The sequence below is a fragment of the Mirounga angustirostris genome, unplaced genomic scaffold (assembly GCF_029215605.1).
Source record: "Mirounga angustirostris isolate CCGP_5_RB_7025 unplaced genomic scaffold, mMirAng1.0.hap1 SCAF_12, whole genome shotgun sequence".
Taxonomy (NCBI): domain Eukaryota; kingdom Metazoa; phylum Chordata; class Mammalia; order Carnivora; family Phocidae; genus Mirounga; species Mirounga angustirostris.
In genome coordinates, this window is record NW_026991720.1 from 85,035,815 (window position 1) to 85,057,586 (window position 21,772).

The window sequence follows — 21,772 nt, forward strand, 5'->3', positions numbered from 1 at the left end:
CCCGGGGTCCTGGGATTGAGTCCCACATCAGGTTCCCTCCTCAACGGGAAGCCTCCTCTCCCTCTCCCACTCTCGCTGCTTGTGTTCCTGCTCTCGCTATCTCTGTCTCTGTCAAATAAATAAATAAAATCTTTAAAAAAAAATTTTTTTTCTATCTCTAGGAGATATTTGCACACCCATGTTCATAATAGCATTCCTCACAGTAGCTAAAAGGTAAAAGCAACCCAGATGTCTATTGATGGGTGACTGGATAAGTGAAATGTGGTATAGACATACAGTGGAATATTATTTAGCCTTAAAAAGGAAGGAAATCTTGTCACATGATGCAACATGGATGAACCTTGAGGACATCATGCTAAGTAAAATAAGCCAGTCACAAAAAGACAAATACTGTATGATTCCTCTTATATGTGATATCTAAAGTAGTCAGATTCATAGAAACAAAAGTAGGGGAAGGGGAAACGGGGAGTTGATCAATGAGTATAGCATTTCAGTTTTGCAAGATGAAAGAGTTCTGGAGATCTGTTGTACAACGATGTGAGTATACTTCACACTATTGAACTGTAAACTTAAAAATGATTGAGATGGTAAGTTTTATGCATTTTTTACCGTAATTAAAAATTTTTTAAGACCATGATTTTTTTTTTCTGGTACACCTGCTTTCTAACTCTTGGCCTTAAAAATCATATATATATAGTACAAGACTCAAAGTTAACTTTCTATGATTGGAATAAACACAAATGTGGTTTGGGATTATGCACATTGTAAACTTGCTCTTTTAAAACAACAAATTCTCAGTCCCAGAAATGTGAATGGCTTTTGCACATTTTTTCTGATTACCTCTGTCTGCACTGATGGTTGATACTATTTTTTAAAATATTTATTGTATACATATAGTAAATACATGTACACAGTACAAAAAAAGGGGGAATTAATGCTGGTGAAGTTGCCTTTCAAATCTTACCAGAATGGCATTGAAAAGGACACTGAAAAAGTGTGTGGTGGTGGTAGCAGTGGAGTGTCTTCAGGAGATCAGTTTCAGTTTTAAATACAGGCATACCTCAGAGATCTCGTGTGTTCAGTTCCACACCACTGCATATTTTCAGTTTCCCAGTGCATATAAAAGCTATGTTTATACTATACTGTAGTCTGTTAAAGTGTACATTAGCACTGTGTCTAAAAAAACAATGCAAATACCTTAATTAAAAATGCTTTATTGCTAAAAAAAAGAAATGCTAACCATCATCTGAGCTTTCAGTGAGTCATAATCTTTTTGCCTTGATGTTGGTGGCTGGTGACTGATAAGGGTAGTGGCTGCTGAAGGTTGAAGGTTGGGGTGGCTGCGGCAATTTCTTAAAACAGTAGTGAAGGGGCTCCTGGGTGGCTCAGTTGGTTAAGCGACTGCCTTCGGCTCAGGTCATGATCCTGGAGTCCTGGGATCGAGTCCCGTATCCGGCTCCCTGCTCAGCAGGGAGTCTGCTTCTCCCTCCGACCTTACCCCCTCTCATGTGCTCTCTCTCTCTCTCTCATTCTCTCTCTCAAATAAATAAATAAAATCTTTAAAAAAAAACAGTAGTGAATTTTGCAGCGTTGGTTCTTTTACAAATGATTTCTCTGTAACGCATGATGCTGTTTGATAGTATTTTACACATAGTAGAACTTTCAGAATTAGAATTACTCCTCCCAGATTCTGCTGCTGCTTTATCAAGTAAGTTTATGTAATATTCTAAATTCTTTGTTGTCATTCCAACAGTCTTCACAGCATCTTCACCAGGAATGGATTCCATCTCGAGAAACCACTTTATTTATTTATCCATAAAAAGCAACTCTTCATCCATTAAAATTTTATTTTGAGATTGCAGCAATTCAGTCACAGCTTCAGACTCTACTTCTGCTTCTAGGTCTTCTCCTCTTTCCACTACATTTGCATTTACTTCCTCCACTGAAGTCTTGAACCCCTCAAAGTCATCCACGAATCAACTTCTTCCTGCTAATGTTGATATTTTAATTCTTTCCATGAATCATGAATGTTCTTAATGGCCACTAGGATGATTAATCCTTTTCAGAAGGTTTTTAATTTACTTTGCCCAGATCCATCAGAGAAATCATTTTCTATGGCAGCTATAGCTTTATGAAATGTATTTCTTAAACAATAAGACTAGAAAGTTGAAATGACTCCTTGATCCATATGCTGCAGAATGGATGTCGTATTAGCAGGCATGAGAACATTAATCTCATTGTACATTTCCATCAAAGCTCTTGGGTGACCAGTGCATTGTCAGTGAGCAGTCATATTTTGAAAGGAATCTTTTTTTTTTTTTGAACAGTAGGTCTCAACAGTGGACTTAATATTTAGTAAACCATGTGGTAAACAGATGGGCTGTCATCCAAGTTTTGTTGTTCCATGATTGAGCACAGACAGAGTAGGTTTAGCATAATTTTTAAGAGCCCTGGGATTTTCAGAATGGTAAATGAGCATTGGCTTCAACTTCAAATCACGAGCTGCATTGGCCTCTACCAGGAGAGTCAGCCTGTGCTTTGAAGTTTTGAAGCCAAGCATTGACTTCTCCCTTCTAGCTATGAAATTCATAGGTGGCATCTTCCTTCAATATAAGGCTGTTTGTATACATTGAAAATCGGTGGTTTAGTGTAATCGGTTGTTTAGTGTAGCTGCTTTCGTTAATGATCTTAGCTAGATATTCTGGATAATTTGCTGCAGCTTCTGCCTTAGCCCCTTGTGCTTCACCCTGCACTCTTATGTTACAGAGACCGCTTCTTTCCTTAAACATCATGAACCAGCCTCTGCTAGCTTCAAACCTTTTTCTTTCAGCTTTCTCACCTCAGCCTTCATAGAATTGAAGAGTTTTAGGGCCTTGCTCTGGATTAGGCTTTGGCTTAAGGGAATGTTGTGGCTGGTTTGATCTTCTATCCAGACCTTTAAAACTTTCTCCATGTCAGTAATAAGGCTGTTTCACTTTCTTACCATTCATGTGTTCACTGGAGTCGTAACTTTCAATTTTCCTTCAAGAAGTTTTCTTTTGCATTCACAGCTTAGCTAACCATTTGGCACAAGACGCCCAGCTTTCATCCCGTCTTGACTTGGGACAAGGCTTCCTCACTAAACTCAATCATCTCTGGCTTTTGATTTAAAGTGAGAGATGTGTGGCTATTCCTTTCACTTACACACTTAGAGTCTATTGTAGGATTATTAACTGGCCTAATGTTGGCGCAAGATTGTTGTGTCTCAGGAAATAGGGAGGCCTAAGAGGAGAGGGAGATGGGGGACTGGCCAGTCCATGGGGCAGTCAGAATGCACACATTTATCAGTTAAGTTTGCAATCTTGTTTGGGTGCCATTTGTGGTGCTTCAAAACCGTCACATCAGTAACGTCAAAGACCACGGATCACAGATCTCCATCACGTGTAATAATAATGAAAAAGTTTAAAATATTGTGAGAATTACCAAAATATGACACACAGACACAAAGTGAGCAAATGCTGTTGGAAAGAAGGTACCAATAGACTTGCTTCGTGCAGGGTTGCCACAGACCTTCAATTTGTGAAAAATGCGATGTCTACAAAGCACAATAAAGCAAAGTGCAATAAAGCAAGGTATGCCTTTATTCATTTTATATGTCATAAAAGTTTAAAAAGTAATTTGTTGAAAATCATAGAATCTTAACAAAAAGCATAACAGGTAATAAAAATAAGACCTGTACACCCACCCTCATCTAACTCAGTGCCCAATGGGCAGACTCTTAGTGACATAGTGAAAAAAAATTTATTTTATTTTTTTAAATTTTATTTATTTTTTATTTATTTATTTATTTATTTTTAAAGATTTTCATTTTTTTGACAGAGAGAGACACAGCGAGAGAGGGAACACAAGCAGGGGGAGTGGGAGAGGGAGAAGCAGGCTCCCCGCGGAGCAGGGAGCCCAATGCGGGGCTCAATCCCAGGACCCTGGGATCATGACCCAAGCTGAAGGCAGATGCTTAATGACTGAGCCACCCAGGCGCCCCGACATAGTGAAAATTTGATGAAAATTAACTGTATTAAATATAGTAAGAATCAACTTCTTGTGATCTAATCTCCTGATTTTAATAAGGAGACAATAGTTACCTTTTTTAGTCCCAGTAATCTAAAGCAATAATATAAATTTGTTTAATAATGTTCTGAATGATAGCATAATCAAATTATTTTACATATATTAAGAATTTTTGAATTAGAAGTTAAAGTTACTTTGTCATTTTTTAATGTTACTCACAGAATCATGTGCCTTCCTGTAAATTTAGATTTAGTTTTAATTCAGTTTTAAAACCCTATTTTCACCACTTCAGCCATTAAAAAAAAAGACCTCATTAAATCATTTAAGAACACTTACTAGTCTGTCACTGGATAATATCAGTATCTGCAGACCTGATCTCTTTTCTCTTGCCCATTCTTATTCCACTAAACCAGTACCACCTCAAGCATAATATATTTAAAAACAAACATCAGGGCGCCTGGGTGGCTCAGTCGTTAAGCGTCTGCCTTCAGCTCAGGTCATGATCCCAGGGTCCTGGGATCGAGTCCCTCGTCGGGCTCCCTGCTTAGCGGGAAGCCTGCTTCTCCCTCTTCTACTCCTCCTGCTTGTGTTCCTGCTCTTGCTGTCTCTCTCTCTCTCTGTCAAATAAATAAATAAAATCCTTAAAAAAATAAAATAAAAACAAACATCATCTTTCCTTTGCCTAGCTCCTCCTGTCTTCTGTATTTTCCTTTATTTGGTCAGTCAGGCACTCAACAAACTTTTATTGATTATTGAGCCAGACACTGCTAGAAACTAGGAACGAAAGGTCTCTCTGTCATCTGAGAAGCTTACATCCTAGTAAGGCAAGAGAAATCAGTGAACATAATAAAGTGGAATAAATGTATTAAATGTTTGTATATGGGATAATGAAAGCATGTATGTGACACATCTAAATTAGACTAGCATTGTGAGTTTGAAGAAGTGAGAGAAGTGCAGTATAGCTAGACTACAGAGAGTAGGGGAAAGTGGCATAAAGGAAGGCTGGAGACTTTGGGAGGGGTCAGATCATATAGGGCTGATTTGAATTTTATACTAAGTGCATTGCAAAGGCACCAAAAGGTTTTCATCAGGGTTTACACAACCAAATCTATGCATTACAAATATCACTGAATGTTGAGTGGAGAAAGATTGGAAAGGACAATGGTGAGTGAAGGAAAAGCTAATTAGCATGTTACTGCAGTAATTCACAAGAAAGAAGTCAGTGGCCTGGACTCCACAGTAATCTATCTTAAACTCAACAGACACATAAGCCTTCAACAAATTTTGGTTGAAGAAATAGATAAATGGATGCTATGAGGAAGATAAATGCTTACTTCATTTGTTATTATGAGGCTCCTCAAGAGTATTTGTTTTTGTGTGTTATATGTTATTATGTCTTATACTCTAGCCCCTCCCTCCTTCCTAAACCAGGAAGGCCCAAGTTGCAGAATGAAGTTTATTTCCTGCCCACAGCATAAGAATCTAGGTACTGATCAGCAGAACTTTTTTTGTAGAGTACTATTAGCCCCAGATGTATCTATAGATTGTCTCTCATATTAGGTTAAATCCATTAGAGTAATTGTGCAGAGGAAACTCACATAAAAACAGAGCAGTTTTTCTCTTTGGAGAGAGCTGTATGAGCAAGTGGCTGAGTTTATAGAAACTTTCATATTTCATTTTAATTCTAAAACTGTTTGGTGCCCAGATCAAATGGATGGGATAATTTAAGAGGCCTAGAAAATCAGGGCAGATTGCTTTTTCTGTGGAGATTTCCAACATGAAACCCAGTTGTGGAAATAATGAGCAGCTTTATTTGTGAGTTGTTATTATAGGCAGCTGAGCTCAGCTCATCTGGGCCTTCCTTACAGAGCCTATGAGGCATAGAAACAGAAATACCCTCACTGCTAAGAAGTCTGGATTGTATCTGTACTGCATGATTTCTGCAAAAAACCATGCCAGTAAAAATTAGTCCCTAGGGCTCAGGCTTCCCACAGGGTTTGATGTGCCAGCCTTGTAATTTTATTTGATTTCCTGCTTCATGGTTTCCTTCGCTGTTGCTGTCACTAATAACTGTATATAGTACAATTCTTAGAGTGATTCACAAGTATTATATGCTATTCTGAGGTCAAAAGAAAGCCCAGGACTCTGAGGCTGAAACATTTATGTACTTTAAAAGCTGTGCATAGCGTGTATTCTTTGGAGAGCATTTTTTAATCTTTTTAAGATCCTTGATTCCAAGTTTCGTGCTCTACCCATTTATGGCGAATTTAATAAGTGATGAGTGGCTTAGGTAATGTATTTCTTGGAAGAAATTGACTTCTCTATTAGGTTTTAGTCTTGATTCATCAACTTAGATATGAAACCTCACTGTGGTATATCAAGACATTATGTGAGCCCAAAACTGCATGCAGTACAAAATCCTTTTGTCTTAAAGCCCCCAGTTTAAATGTTTAGAGTGTATTAGAGATAAAGCTTGTTGCCAGCCAAATGATGTTTGTCCTTGTCTGCTTAGTAGAGAATGTGATACTACTAGGTTCTCTTTATTTTAGTCAAACTGGAAATGTAAAGCATATAAAAAATTAATTTATTTGGGATTAGACCAAAGTCAAAAGAGAGTTCTCAGCGTGTTTTTAGGCCAGAGAGTTATACATTTAATGGTATTGTGATTTATAATGGAAAACTGGTGCATGGGTTGGAAAAGAGATTCAAATGGGACTAAGCCCACAGAATGCCACTTTTAAGATCTCGTGACAGTGTTTTCCCTCCAGATGGGTAAAAAACCTAATTTTTGATATGACTCATAGAAATAATTCTTTTTTTAGAGCACACTGAAGTTTGAGTTTTCTCCAAGCTTATAGCACATGGATTTGTCGGTTTTGTAAATGTGCTTTAAGATGACATGGAAAAAATTCAGTAAGAGAATGAAGAATACTATAGGTTTATGGCTGTCTGCTTAAAAATACTTTGACAGGGAGCTAATGTGGAAAAACTGCTTTCAGATTGTGCTTTTAATGTGTTTTTGTTTCCCCATCATTTTTTAAAGTATAAGATACTGGGAATGTCATAGAAATTAGACATCAACTTCATTTGTTAATGTTTACCAAAAAAGACCAGGTTTTGGGGCGCCTGCGTGGCTCAGTTGGTTAAACGACTGCCTTCGGCTCAGGTCATGATCCTAGAGTCCCGGGATCGAGTCCCGCATCGGGCTCCCTGCTCGGCAGGGAGTCTGCTTCTCCCTCTGACCCTCCCCCCTCTCATGTGCTCTCTCTCTCATTCTCTCTCTCTCAAATAAATAAATAAAATCTTTAAAAAAGGGGCGCCTGGGTGGCTCAGATGGTTAAGCGTCTGCTTTCGGCTCAGGTCATGATCTCAGGGTCCTGGGATTGAGTCCCGCATCGGGCTCTCTGCTCCTTGGGAGCCTGCTTCTCCCTCTCCCTTTCTCTCTCGCTCTGGCTCTCATGAATAAAAAAAAAAAAATCTTAAAAAATTAAAAAAAAAGAAGAGACCAGGTTTTGTTTCTTTTCATCTGCAACCATTACCTGTAAGGCTAAATAGTAAATATGTTAGATTTTGCAGGCTACATTTTATTTCTGTTGCATATTCTTTTTTGGTTTTTTTTTTTTATAACCCTTTAAAAATGTAAAAGTCATTCTTAGCTCTTAGGCCATAAAAGCAGGCCTCAGGCCAGATTTGGCCTGCGGGCTGTAATTTGCTGACTCCCTGGACTAGAGATCAAAGTGCAGGCCCTAATCTTAGAGCATATGAATTCTGTTTGTAATGCCTGGGGATTTTGTTTGTTTTTGTTTTTATATTTATTTTGGTCACTTAAGAAATACTGAACCACAGCCAAATCTTACCCTGAATGACTTCTTCCCAGTAATGAGGAAAAAATGATTTGTGCCCATAAAAGTGTGATTATGTAAGATTTAAGAAACAATGCAGCCATAGAAGATATATACAGTGGCAGATAAAAACACAAAAATGTTCAACATCACTAGCCATTAGTGAAGTGTAAATTAAAACCAGAATGAGATAATACCTATTAGAATGGATAAAATAAAAAATACTGATAATGAGAGATTGGATCTCTCCTACTTTGCTTTTAGGAATGTAAAATGATACAGCCACTCTAAACTTCAGTCTGGCAGTTTGTTAAAAAACTGAACATAAAACTACTATATGACCCAGCAGTTATACTCCTGGGCATTTATCTTGGAGAAATGAAACTTTAAGTTCACATAAAAACCTATACACAACTATTTATAGCTTTATTTGTAATTCCCAAAGCTGGAAATGATGAAAATACCCTTCTATCAGTAAATGGTTACACAGACTATAGTATGTCTATATAATGGAATACTATTCAGCAATAAAAAGGAATGATCTGGGTGTGCCTGGGTGGCTCAGTCAGTTAAGCGTCTGCCTTTGGCTCAGGTCATGATCACAGGGTCCTGGGATGGAGCCCCATGTCGAGCCCTCTGCTCTGTGGGGAGCCTGCTTCTCCCTCTCCCTCTGCCTGGCACTCCCCCTGCTTGTGCTCTCTCTCTCTGTGTCAAATAAATAAGATCTTAAAAAAAAAAAAAAAAGGAATGATCTATTGATATATACAACTTGGATGGAACTAAAGGGTAGCATGCTGAGTGAAAAAAAAGCCAGTCTCAAAATGATATACACTGTATGATTCCACTTATATAACATTTTTGGAGTGACAGTATTATAGAAATTGAGAATAGACAAGTGGTTGCCAAAGGTTAGGGAAGGAGAGGGAGGATGAGACTCTATAAAGAGACGTCACAAAGGACTTGCTTTGTGGTGATAGAACAGTTCTATATCTTGATTATAATGATGTTATAAATGTGATAAAATGTCATGACAGTATACACAAAAAAGTGAGTGTATGCAAAAAATGACGAAATCTGAGTAAGGTCTGTAGTCTAATTAATTGTACTTTTGCCAACCAATTACCTGGTTTTGATAATGCACTATGATTATGTGACCATTGAGAGAACTGGGTTCATGGGTACACAGGACCTCTGTGTACTATTTTTGCAACTTATTATGAGTCTTTATTATTTCAAAATAAGTTAGCATAATAGAGGGAATGAGGGGGGAAAATAAAGGGGAGAGGGAGAAAGAGAAGAAAGAAACAATGGAGGCTTCCAGTCAAGAAGTGGAATAAAACAGACTGATAAACCCTTTTATCTAAAACAACAACAACAAAATTTTGTAAACAGAAAAAATACATGAATAAACAGCTTCTAAAACATTATACATCAGACAGTGGGAGAAAGTGATCACTGAGAGATGGTAAATAAACAAAATGAGCCCCTACTTACTGCCTGGAGAGAGTCTCCAGGCTGTAGTACACAGGGAGAGGGAACCATTGTGGAACCCAGCAGACTCCTGGAGTTGAGGAGACCATGATGAGGGTCCAGACAGACCAAGACAGTGAGAGTTTATAGGACAAAGTACCAGAGGAAAAAGAACCTTGTGTTCACACCAGTGCAAGAACAATGTCTGTGCCACCTGCCAGACTGGAAAAAACTAACTTATGGGGCATTGGGTAGAACACTTAGTTGTTGGAAACAATTATCCCTAGACTGAACATTCCTCTAGAACTGCCTAACAAATCACAAAAGCAAAGAGCTAAAAGGCGTAAGCTGTTTCCAAGTAACTTAACTGCATCCCTGAACCAGGTCCTGGGATTAAACCCCACACAGAGCCCTCTGCTCTGCGGGAGACTGCTTCTCCCTCTCCCTCTGCCTGCTGCTCAAGATTTACAAAATTATCCAGCACCCAAAAAAATAAAATTTACAATGTCTGCCATCCAAAGATTATCAGACATGCAAAAAGGCAAGAAAATATAACCCATAATAAAGGGAATATCAGGTGAAACCCACCAAGAACAGATACAGATGTCCAAATGAGCAGAGAAAGAAAATAAAAGAATTATTATAACTGTATTCCACCTGTTAGAATATAGAATAAAGTTAACTAAGACAAAGACATGAAAGTTCTAAAAAATACCAAAATTGGATTTCTAGAAATGGAAACTACAGTGTCTGAGATGAAAAATACAGTGGATGGGATTAAACAAAAGATTTGAGGAACAGTCTTTCTGAGAATATTTCTTGGGCAAAACGGGTTGGCTGCTTGTTCAAAACCTAGAGTACTGTTGATTTTGTTATTATTCCAGGTAATTGAGAGAAAATATAAATGATGGGAACCATTAAAACTAGCTCAAAAATATTTTCTTGTTGGTAATAACTTGTTAAGATGCCTGGGATTGCATTTTTTTGTCAAGGGCAGACTGTAAACAGTTATTGGATGTTGACAACATTAAAATATTTGGTTATAGAATTGTGTGTGGTTAGAGGTTTTATTTGTGAAATAAGCATTACAAATAACAAAATTTCAGAGTGATTATTTTCATGTTTTATAAGTGTATGATTCACTTTCCTAGCCATTTGGTAAACTTTTTGAGGATATTGGTGTGTCTTTGTACATCTTTTGAATGTAAAGATATAAACTACTTTAGCGTAGTGCTTCCCATAGTGGGTGGTCAGTAGTGTTTATAATGTAAAAGAGGGAATCCTCCAACTATGAATCATTGAAATTAAATCTGCTGCTAATTAGGCAGCACCAGAATTATCTTTCTTTTTTTTTTTAAGGGTATGAGGTTTTTTTTTTTTAAGATTTTATTTATTTGACAGACACAGTGAGAGAGGGAACACAAGCAGGGGGAGTGGGAGAGGGAGAAGCAGGCTTCCCGCTGAGCAGGGAGCCCGATATGGGGCTCGATCCAAGGACCCTGGGATCATGACCTGAACTGAAGGCAGACGCTGAACACAGACGCTTAACGACTGAGCCACCCAGGCGCCCCAGAATTATCTTTCTGAACCAAATGTTAAAGTCTGTTATAAGGGTTGGGAGAGGGAGGTGGAGGCTCAGAACAAGGGGCGGGGGAAGGGAGAAGCTCACCTTAGCCAAGAAGCTTTTTAAGCCTATTTTTAAACCAGAGAATTAAATTCTGCAGATTACTGCTTAGAGCCTTATCTTAGTCCACAACTAGTGCTGATTAGATCAGGTATATTTGGGGTTAAATAATGATTAATGCTTCTCAACTAGGTATTTGGGGGAAAATAAATAAAAGAACCTGGTGATTCATATATTTGGTTAGATTTGTACAGGGCAGATTTAGAGAGCAAACACTGGAGTTTAAAAACATGTTCTGAGGGGCACCTGGATGGCACAGTCATTAAGCATCCAACTCTTGGTTTCAGCTCAGTTTGTGACCTCAGATCCTGAGATCAAACCCCACATCAGGCTCTGCGCTCAGCACAGTCTGCTTCAGATTCTCTCCCTCTTCCTCTGCCCATCCCGCTTGTTCTCTTTCTCTCTCAAATAAATAAATAAATAAATAAATAAATAAATAAATAAATAAATAAATAAATAAATATTTTTAAAAACCACCCAAAACCATGTCCTGAAAAGAAACTTTTCCTCCTACTTAATGGAAGCCAAACTACATAGGGGTAGGGTAGTCATTTCCCATTTGGCCAATAAAACATTGATTATCATTGGCAAAGGGAATTAAATAAGGAACATGTTTTCTGCAACTCCAAGTTCCAATATGTGTTGCAAGATTTTTGTAGGAAGGAATTTATAAATTTTACACATTAGAGTCTCTACAGATTCAGGCCAACCAAAGTGTGAAGAGCTTTCAGTAAATTACTTATAGGCAAGATAGGGAAAGCTATTTTCAAGTAACCTAAGTGGAATTGTATAAACTGCCTTGCTTTTTGAGTATTGTCTCCAGGCTAAAATTGCTGTGTGTTCATTTTGTTAGTAGCATTAAGTGCAGTATGAGGGCCAAGGGCGGGCTGCCCCAAGATGGACCACTTTGGGGTAAAGATTATTTCAAGTTAAAGGTAATCGAAACCCAGCAGATGCAGGAAAAGCTGTCTGCCTGCCCCTCAGTTGCCTAAATTTACATTGGAAAGGAGAGCCTGTGTCACCCCGAGAGCTAGTAACAGAGACTCCCCTTTACCTAAGAAACTTACCTGCATAATAGGGCAACTTTTGTTTTTCAGAACATCTCCTTTCACTTTCTTGCTAATGGTCTTCTCCCCTTTGTAGCCTCAGGCCCTACCCCTTTTCTTAGCTTATATAAACTTCATGTTGCCTCATTGTCTTTGGGATTTCATGTCTGTGTGGATTCCTCATATGTACACCTATTAAATTTTCTCCTGTAAATCTGTCTCTTGTCAGTTTGATTCTAAGTCCAGCTAGAAGAACCCTGGGCAGGGGAAGGTCTTCCTCCCCTACGGTAGCCTCTGCTGCTGCAAAAGGAAATTGAGTAGATTGGCTTCTCTCTCCGCAAGCAAGAAAAGCATGACTGGGGAGGCGATGAATTAAATATATTAAGGAAAAAATCTTAGATAGTTGGGAAGACCTTACTGTTGTTGATGCTTTGCTGTTGATGCCAAATAGCGTGAAAAAATAATAAAGTTAGAGCAACCAATGTTCAGGATTTCCGGTTCTTTCCTCTACATTTATTTGAATTACTAGAAAAAAAATTCTGTGTTATAGAAAAACTGTTGGGTGCAGGTACCTTGAAATTGTGACTTACCAAATGCAGCACAGGCCAAAAAGAAGAACATTTAAATTGACAGAACTGAACCCCTTAATAATGAAGAGTTGGAGGAAAAAAAGAAGCTCCCATGAAATAACAAAATTCAACCAGGTAAATTTGAAGATCTAATTGGCTTTATTAAACGATTCATGAATTGGGCGGCACCTCACCTAGCAAGTAGAGAGGCACACCAAGGAGTTGTACAAAATGGAAGGTTTTTCTAGAGGCGGAAAGGAGCAAGAAAGTTATTAGCAAAAGAAAAGGATTGTTCCAGGCTAGGCCCTTTCTAGGGGGGAAAAAAACAAAGGGGTCTTATCATTCAAATGACCTCATCTTCCTCTGGGATGGAGAGGGCCCTTGTGGCAGACCCATTGGCAGTGACTGAAAAATTCCTGAATGACCATCCAAGACTACATTTTTGGGGAGTTTGAAACTGCAGTTAGATTTTATATTAAGCACCTGTTTGGAACTCGGTCTAAGTGACACCATTTGGGCCTGGGGTGGTTTTTTGGGTTTGGGGGGTTTTGTTTTTTTTTTTAATTTTTCTAACAGGGATTTACCAATAGGAATGATATTTTAACCAGTTTACTGAGAAGTAATGATGGAATTGAAATATAGCAAAAGAGGTAGAAGGAAAAACTCCAGAGGAAGTCATTGGATACTTGAAAGATGCAATGAACTCTAAAACATAGACAAGATTATGGCTCAGATGAAAGGGGCGAGGCAAGAACTCACAGAAGAATTTGTATCAAAGAGGCACTTGGCACGAAGATTGGATGGTACAAAGCACCTTTTCATCAGCTAGGAACATCACATGGTACTAACAAAGGAAAAAACTATACTAAAGAAAAGAATTGTTTGCTGATTTGCGTGCTTGGATTCAGCAAAGAAAATGTATATAAGGAAGTGAGACAGTGTATTCACAAGTCTCTTCAGTTCAGATTTGACTGATCTCTTAAATCCAGAATGGCAATGGAACTTTAGAGGAGGTGTAACACCCTAATTATCTCGATCGAAAGAAAAAAACAGAACTAGATGAGAGATGGGAAATAAACCAGTTGAGCTCTATGCCTGCTACAGCATATTACCTGGAGGGAGTTTCCAGGCTGCAGGGCAGGAAGGGGTAATACAGAGCCCAACAGACTCCTGACAGGGAAGAGACTAAGCATCTGCAGAGACCAGGACTGCTAGATTTCACAAGAAGAGAATTCCGGAGAGGAGGGAGCTGCACAGGGTGCCCGTGAGCATTCAGCAAAGTACTGATCATCATGTGTGTTAGGAAACTACCTGATACCTGCTACAGTGTGAATGAATCTCAAAATGATTATGCTGAGTGAAACACCTAGATTTAAAAAAAATTAAAATATATATTGTAAAATTGTAGAAAATGCAACTAATCTGTAGTGACACAAAGCAGATCAGTAATTGGGGTGTTGGGTGGACTGTCTGGAGGTGACAGGGAAAGGGCAGGAGGAAGAGATGACAAAGGTGTATGGAGGCATCTTGTAGAAGTGATGGATATATTCATTATTTTGATTGAAGAGATGGTTTCACAGAGTTTTACATGTCAAAACTTACTGTATTGCATATGTGAAGCACTTGTAGTTTGTCAGTTGTACTTAAATAAACCTCTTTAAAACCTGCATACAAAAACAACAACAACAAAAAAAGAGTAGCTTCCCTTTCAGTTGTTCTGAGAAAATGAAAGGAGGGAATAAGCCCAGGTAACCTCTTTGCAACTCTCCCAACTCAGACTATCTTTTCTAAGATTTTTGCTGTTCCAAAGTATTTTTCAGTTTCAGAGATGTGTTGTTCGGATCTATGTAGTCAAATATTGCTCTTGTCAATGAAGATATAACTGTACGCAATTTTATGTTTCAGGGCTCATGAATCAAGCAAGCAAACATGAAAAATGGATTAAGGCTGATGCCCCAGAAGGCACTGTAAAATTTAGAAGTCAAAGCTGGTTTCAGTCCCTGAAACTGCAGGACTAAGAATGGTTTGAGTTGTATTTATAATTTTTAACAATGATTAGCAGATCTGTGACTACAAAAATGCAAATACCACAGTTCATATAAATGTTGAAAACAACAAATTGGAATGAATACTGGTGAATTGTCTTGTGGGGGCCTTTTGAAAATTTGTACTTAGCTATTCATTTTCTATTGCCCTGTAATGAAATTACCACAAACTTGCTGACTTAAAATCACACTTATTTTTAGCTCACAGTTCTGTACGTCAGGAGATCTGCATGGCTATGTTCTCTGCTCAGGGTGGACAAGACCTGACTCGGCATTAACCAGGCTGTGTTCTCATCTAGATGCTCTGGGGGGGGGGGAATCTACTTTCAAGCTTGTCCATATTGTTGGCAAAATCCAGTTGCCTGTGATTACTACTGAGGTCTCTGTTTTCTTGCTGTCCGTCAGCAATCACTCTAAGCTTCTACAGGCCACTTACATTCCTTCTCGTTTGGCCCTCTCCATCTTTAAGCCAGCAATGTTGCATTTGATGCTTCTATATCTGATCTCTTCTGTAACCAGCTGGAGAAACTGCTCTTAAAGGGCTCACTTGATGTGATCAGGCCTGCCCAGAATAATCTTTGTTTTGCCATATAATGTAACATAATCATGGGAGTGCTGTCTCATCATATTTATAATTTCCACTTACACTCAAGAGGAGGCGATTATACAAAGGCATAAGTAATGGGGTGGCAGTTATCTTAGAATTTCTTGCACATTGCTCTCTCATAACACATTTGCTACTTAGAACTTCTTACGACATCGGTGTAAATTTAAGCTGTGAATAAAACACATCTAAATGTGATGCATTTGCTACTGATTCTTAATTTTTTTTTGTATAATTCAAGATATAATGCATTGGGAAGAGGAGAGACATTCAGTGATTTTATAGCCTGCTGTATAAAGATTGATTTTCACTTTTACAATAGTGTACTGTATAAAGTTATTTCCTGAATTCTCTTTCAAACCTTACTTGTCTACTTCTGGGGCACTTAACTTACACAAGACTGAATAGACCTATCTTTTGGATTATGTTTTTTATGATTAGGATAAATCAGTTCTTAATGCTTTCTAATAAGTCTTCTCAAATACTATGATTTATAATAATACCTTTGTTAGTATTTTATTTATTCAGAGTTCTACTTCTAACTTCATATTTATGAAACAAAAAGTAAACTTCGTGGAATATCTCAAAGTCTCCTTGGGCGCCTGGGTGGCTCAGTCATTAAGTATCTGCCTTCAGCTCAGGTCATGGTCCCAGGGTCCTGGGATCGAGCCCCGCATCGGGCTCCCTGCTTGGCGAGAAGCCTGCTTCTCCCTCTCCCACTCCCCCTGCTTGTGTTCCCACTCTCGCTGTATCTCTCTCTGTCAAATAAATAAATTTTTAAAAATCTTCAAAAAAAAAAAAGTCTCCTTTTGTTCAATCTTCATGAAATCAAAATTTATAGAAGTTGGGGAAATATTCATGTTAGTATGTTTGATGTGTTTATACTGTATGTGTGCTGAATTATTAAATAGAGGAAACTGTGAGGCAATGAGGCAATTTTTATAATCTTTTTCACCCTCATACAATTATATAAATATTTTCATGACTAAAAATAAAGTTTATGAAATTAGTCAACAGCCAGAAAGGTCATGAGCATAACAGCTGTAAACTTTTTCTAACATCTACTCCTTTTCTTCCATTTGTGTAGTTATAAAATTTGTGTTTCCATAAGGAACAAATGTGTCTCCTGTTTTTGTTTAAAAGAGGATCTTACTCAAAGAGTTTTGGAGCAAGCTTTGGCAGTTAAATACCAAACACCCTGCTTGATTTCTAGAGAACATAACATAACAGGGTGTCTTTCTCCTTACCCTTCATCTTCCCCATGCAGGTTTTATTTTTATTTTATTTTTTTTCCTTTAGAAAGCAGTTGCCTCTTTTATAGGTCTCTCCAGTTGTGTGCTTGAAACACTTAGGGATCAGAAGCCAATTTTTCTGCAGCTGCCAGAAATCTCTAGATTTAGTTAAAAATTACCCTCTTAAATCTCTTAGCTCAGGTCTGAAAACTTCCTACTCAGCTGATTCCCCTGCTGTCCACTTCTAGGAACCATTCTACAGGTAAGTAATATTACCTTATTTCAAAAACTCTCAAAATCAACCTTAAAAGGGGGAGAATTATTAAAAGCATTTAGCTAATACAGAGTACCTTATAATAATACCTTATGCAGCCCATTTTATGCAGCCCATTTTAAACTTTTCAAAATAACTCATTCTTTACCTTAAGTTTTATCCTTACTTCAGATTTGTGGGATACAAAGAGACAGTGATTAACTTTACTTAAGAGATAAGGAACCAACAGCATTTTTCACAGAATAAACAATACTAAAATTATTTTTTCATAGAACAAACAATCCTAAAATTTGTATGGAACCTCAATAGACCCCAAATAGCCAAAGCAGTCTTGAAAAAGAAAAACAAAACTGGAGGTATCAGAATTCCAGGTTTCAAATTTTACAAAGCTGCAGTAATCAAAACAGTATGGTACTGGCACAAAAATAAACAGATTAATGGAACAGGATAGAAAGACCAGAAATAAACCCACAATTATGTGGTCAATATTCAACAAAGGAGGCAAAAGTATGTAATGGGAAAAAGTCTCTTCAATAAATGGTGTTGAGAAAACTGGACCACTTTCCTATGCCATACACAAAAATAAATTCAGAATGGATTAAGGACCTAAATGTGAGACCTGAAACCATGAAAATCCTAGAAGGGAGCACAGGCAGTAATTTCTCTGACACCAGCTGTAACAACATCTTTTTAGATCTGTCTCCTGAGGCAAGGGAAACAAAAGCAAAAATATTGGAATACATCAAAATAAAAAGTTGCTGCACAGCAAAGGAAACAACCAATAAAACTAAATGGCAACCTACTGAATAGGAGAAGATATTTGCAAATGACTTACCCAATAAAGGGTTAGTATCCAAAATATATAGAGAACTTCTACAGTTCAACACCAAAAAAAAAATCCAATTTAAAATGGGCAGAAGACATGAACAGACACTTCTTCAAACAAGACATCCAGATGGCCAACAGACACATGAAAAGACGCTCAACATCAATCATTATCAGGGAAATGCAAATCAAAACCACAATGGGATATCACCTCATACCTGTTGGAATGGCTACAATAAAAAACAAGCAGTGGTGGGGATATAGAGAAAAAGGAACTCTCTTGCACTGTCAGTGGGGATGCAAACTGGTGCAGGCACTGTGGAAGACAGTGCAAAGGTTCCTCAAAAAATTAAAAGTAGGGACACCTGGGTGGCTCAGTCAGTTAAGCATCTGCCTTCGGGTCAGGTCATTTTCCCAGGGTCCTGATTGAGTCCCATGTTGGGCTCCTGGCTCAATGGGGAGCCTGCTTCTCCCTCTGCCTGTGCTCTCTTTCTCTGACAAAATCTTAAAAAAAAAAAAATTTAAATAGAGCTACCATATGGTCCAGCAATTGCAGTAGTAGGTATTTACCCAAAGAATATGAAAACACCAATTCTAAGGGATGTATACACCCCTATGTTAAGTGCAGCATTATTTACAATAGCTAGATTATGGAAGCAACCCAAATGTCCATCGATGGATGGATAAAGAAGATGTGGTATAGCTATACAATGGAATATTATTCAGCCATTAAAAAGAATGAAATCTTAACATTTGCAACCACATGGTTGTAGCTAGAGAATTTTTTTTTAAAGGGTGCAGTGTTTGTTTTTTAAGATTTTATTTGAGAGAGAGCATGAACAGGGGGAGAGGCAGAGGGAGAGGGAAAGGCAGACATCCTGCTGAGCAGGGAGCCACACAGGGCTCCATCCCAGGACCCCGGGATCATGACCTGAGCCAAAGGCAGACACTTAACCAACTGAGCCACCCAGGCGCTCCTGGACCTAGAGAGTATTATGCTAAGTGAAATAAGTCAGAGAAAGACAAATACCATATAATTTCATTCATATGTGGAATTTAAGAAACAGAAAAAAGACAAATGTAAAAACAGACTCTTAACTATACAGAACAAACTGATGGTTACCAGAGGGCAGGTGTGTGGGGTGATGGGTGAAATAGATGAAGGGAATTAAGAGTACACTTGCCATGATGAGCACTTAGTAATATATGGAATTATTGAATCACTATATTGTATACATAAAACTAAGATAACACTGTATGTTAACTACACAGGAATTAAAACTTAAAAAAAAAAAAAGATAAAGGGGGTGCCTGGGTGGCTCAGTCGGTTAAGCGTCTGCCTTCAGCTCAGGTCATGATCTCAGGGTCCTGGGATAGAGTCCCGCATCGGGTTCTCTGTGGAGAGCCTGTTTCTCCCTCTCCCCCTGCTCTTCTCTCTCTCTCTCTGTCAAATAAATAAAATCTTAAAAAAAAAAAAAAAGGTAATGAAGGAAATAGGTTAAAAGACTGATCCAATATTACCAACACAGCTTGTTCGTGGCAGTCAGAACAGAGTTGGGCTTTTTCCTGGACTCTGTCAACAGGAGTATCACATAATATCAAATAATGATAATACCAGCATGTGATCATTTGAATTCTGTAGTATTATCTTTTCCCAGAGTGGTAAAAATCCGCAGATGAAAGCTCTTTAAAAATAATAAGTACACGATAACCCATACCTCTTAGCATAAAATAGGGACAGCATCTTTTTTGACATAGCATAGTTTTTAAAATTACTCCATAGCTCCAATGTGATTAAAAAGAGACCTTTCTGAAACATTGCAGGGACAGCCTATCAATTCATAGGTAGTTCATGTTTCATTTAATTTATCCCTGACTGTGAAGTCAAATGTGGAGTTGAGTCCAGGGTTAAGTGGCATTTAGTTCTTATTGTTAAATACCTGGAAATAACAAGAAAGCCTTGTTTCCTTTAAAAAATGTATGTCTATACTTTTTATATTGTCAGATTCTTAAAATCATTGCCCTGGCTCAAACTCTTATGCTGACTCATATGACCATCTCTGCTTTCTTTTGTAAAGAAAAGCTTCTAAATTCCTTGTTAAGAACATCACATCTCTCAGGGTGGTTTTATATAACTATAACCTTAGATTTGATAATCTCATCAGAACTATTTGTTTGATTAAGGTAAATTTAAGTGGAAAAATTACATAGTAGCAATACTTGATTTGGCTTTTTTAAAAAAAAATCATGATTAAATCAATTAGAAGAACTAATAATGTATTTAGAAATATTTGTAGTTGGAATAAAAATCAGGAGATGATTTGCTGCTTGTTTACACTGTTGAGATCCAGCTGGTAAAAATACTTGCATCAGATGAAGTTACCAAGTTCTAGATTTTTTGTTCTTCCTGTTGAGGCTGAAGGTCATACTACTTCTTCACTACTGTGTGTTGACTCTGTCACTATGACTTCTTCGTCTCCTTTAAGTGATGTTATCTCATGTTGTCTTTTAAGGGGCTTGCCTTCATAATCATAGCCAAACCAAAGTGGAGGGTCATTAGGGTTATATTCCTGTTGCTGAACGACAGATGACATTCTCTTCGCTGCTTCCCTGCAATAACAGTGATTCGCATTAGCCAGAGCAGAAGTAATTACTAATGCAGAATATTCAAACTAGAGCAGATTTGGAGTAAAAGAACTGTCACAAGTCAATAATTTCACAGCTCTCTTGCAATCCTGAGAGGGAGGGTAAGGATAATTATGCAAATATTCAGGGTCCCAAAGCTTAAGTAGCTCAGTAGCTCTCTGGTACAGCCAGTTCAGAGATTAACAGACTCTGAATGGGTAAGGAAACTACACATGGCAATGGAGTGGGAACACTGAGGGCACTCTGTAGTGCCCTTGAATGAGCCTTCTGCCTGGTATTTCCAGTTTCTTTGATGAGGGAGTACCCTAACCAGCCAACCTGTGAAGTCCCACCATGCAGGAGCTCTTAACCCAGAGTCCACAGATCCCTATTGGATAGATGGATGAACTTCAGGGAGGTCCATGAATTCCCTGAAAATTCATGCAGTTTTGTATCTAATACACATTTTTCTGAGGAGAGGGTTTGTGACTTTCATCAAACTCTCAAAGGTGTCAGTGACCAAAATGATTAAAAATACTATTGTCTTTCTTAGGAAGAAGTAAGGAAGAAAGCAAAAAAAGCATCTAAAAGTCATTCTGGACCCCAGTTTTAAAAAGGGGGCAGGGGGTCTCCACCCCCAAGCAATTCTTAGCAGCTGATGTCCTACAATTCAGCTCAATTCCAGAGACAGCATGAAAGATTCCACAGGTTAAAGGCTCAGTCTCAGAAGACTGCCCTCCACTTTAGATACCAATTACATCCAGGTTGTCACTCAGGCTTCTGACTGACCAGCTATAGAGCAGAAGTTCCAACAATTCCTTGCCCCCTCCCCCAACCCTTCTTGGGTTCAATTAATTTGCTAGAGTTGCTCACAGAACTCAGAGGAACATTTTGCTTACTGGATCACTGGTGTATTATAAAAGGGTATAACTCAGGAATAGCCAGATGGAAGAGATATATAGGACAGGGTGTGGGGAAAGGGTATGGAGCCTCCATGCCCTCTCTAGGTGCACCACTCCCCAAATCTATGCACATTAACCAACCCGGAAGCTGTCCAAACCCTGTCCCGTTAGGATTTTATGAAGGCTTCATTATGTAGACGTGTTTCATGAAATCATTGGCCATTGGTGATTGATTTAATCTCCCCTCCCAGGAAATCAGACCAAATATTATGACAAAAGATGCTCTCATTGCTCTTACTGCCCAGGAAATTCCAAGAGGGTTGGTAGCTGTGAGCTAAGAACTATGAAGGAAGACCAAACATATATTGGTCATCTAAATGACCAAAATATATTTTTCATAAAATCACAATATCACAGCATCAGAAAAAAACAGTATATCTAACTTGAAAATGCCTTTTCAAGGGTAGAACAATGCCATTTTTCTAGGAAGTTGGTTTGAATGTTGAGATCAGTACTCAAAAAAATGAGTAATTGACAACTTCTGTAGGATCAGAAATGAGTAATGATGTTTGCCTATGAAGGGGCTACTTTGCCCACTATTACCATA

The 21,772-nt window shown here is 38.2% G+C and overlaps 2 protein-coding genes across 8 annotated transcripts in view; one reads left to right on the top strand and one right to left on the bottom strand.

Moving 5' to 3' along the window:
* The window catches only part of FAM185A (family with sequence similarity 185 member A), a 91,239-nt gene that overhangs the window by 55,399 nt on the left and 14,068 nt on the right, over positions 1-21,772 (top strand). For 5 of the 6 annotated variants that reach the window (XM_045864834.3, XM_045864836.3, XM_064575387.1 and 2 more), the window contains one exon: positions 14,564-14,722. The exons of the other annotated variant lie outside the window; for it this stretch is intronic. In XM_045864834.3, coding sequence (XP_045720790.1) covers positions 14,564-14,676 — 113 coding nt within the window. In that variant the 3' untranslated portion in view covers positions 14,677-14,722. Of the gene's footprint in view, positions 1-14,563; positions 14,723-21,772 lie in introns of those variants that run through there. 6 annotated transcript variants of the gene reach the window in all.
* The window catches only part of FBXL13 (F-box and leucine rich repeat protein 13), a 245,219-nt gene continuing 243,392 nt past the window's right edge, over positions 19,946-21,772 (bottom strand). For both annotated transcript variants that reach the window (XM_064575384.1, XM_064575385.1), the window contains one exon: positions 19,946-20,248. In XM_064575384.1, coding sequence (XP_064431454.1) covers positions 20,062-20,248 — 187 coding nt within the window. In that variant the 3' untranslated portion in view covers positions 19,946-20,061. The remainder of the gene's footprint in view (positions 20,249-21,772) is intronic.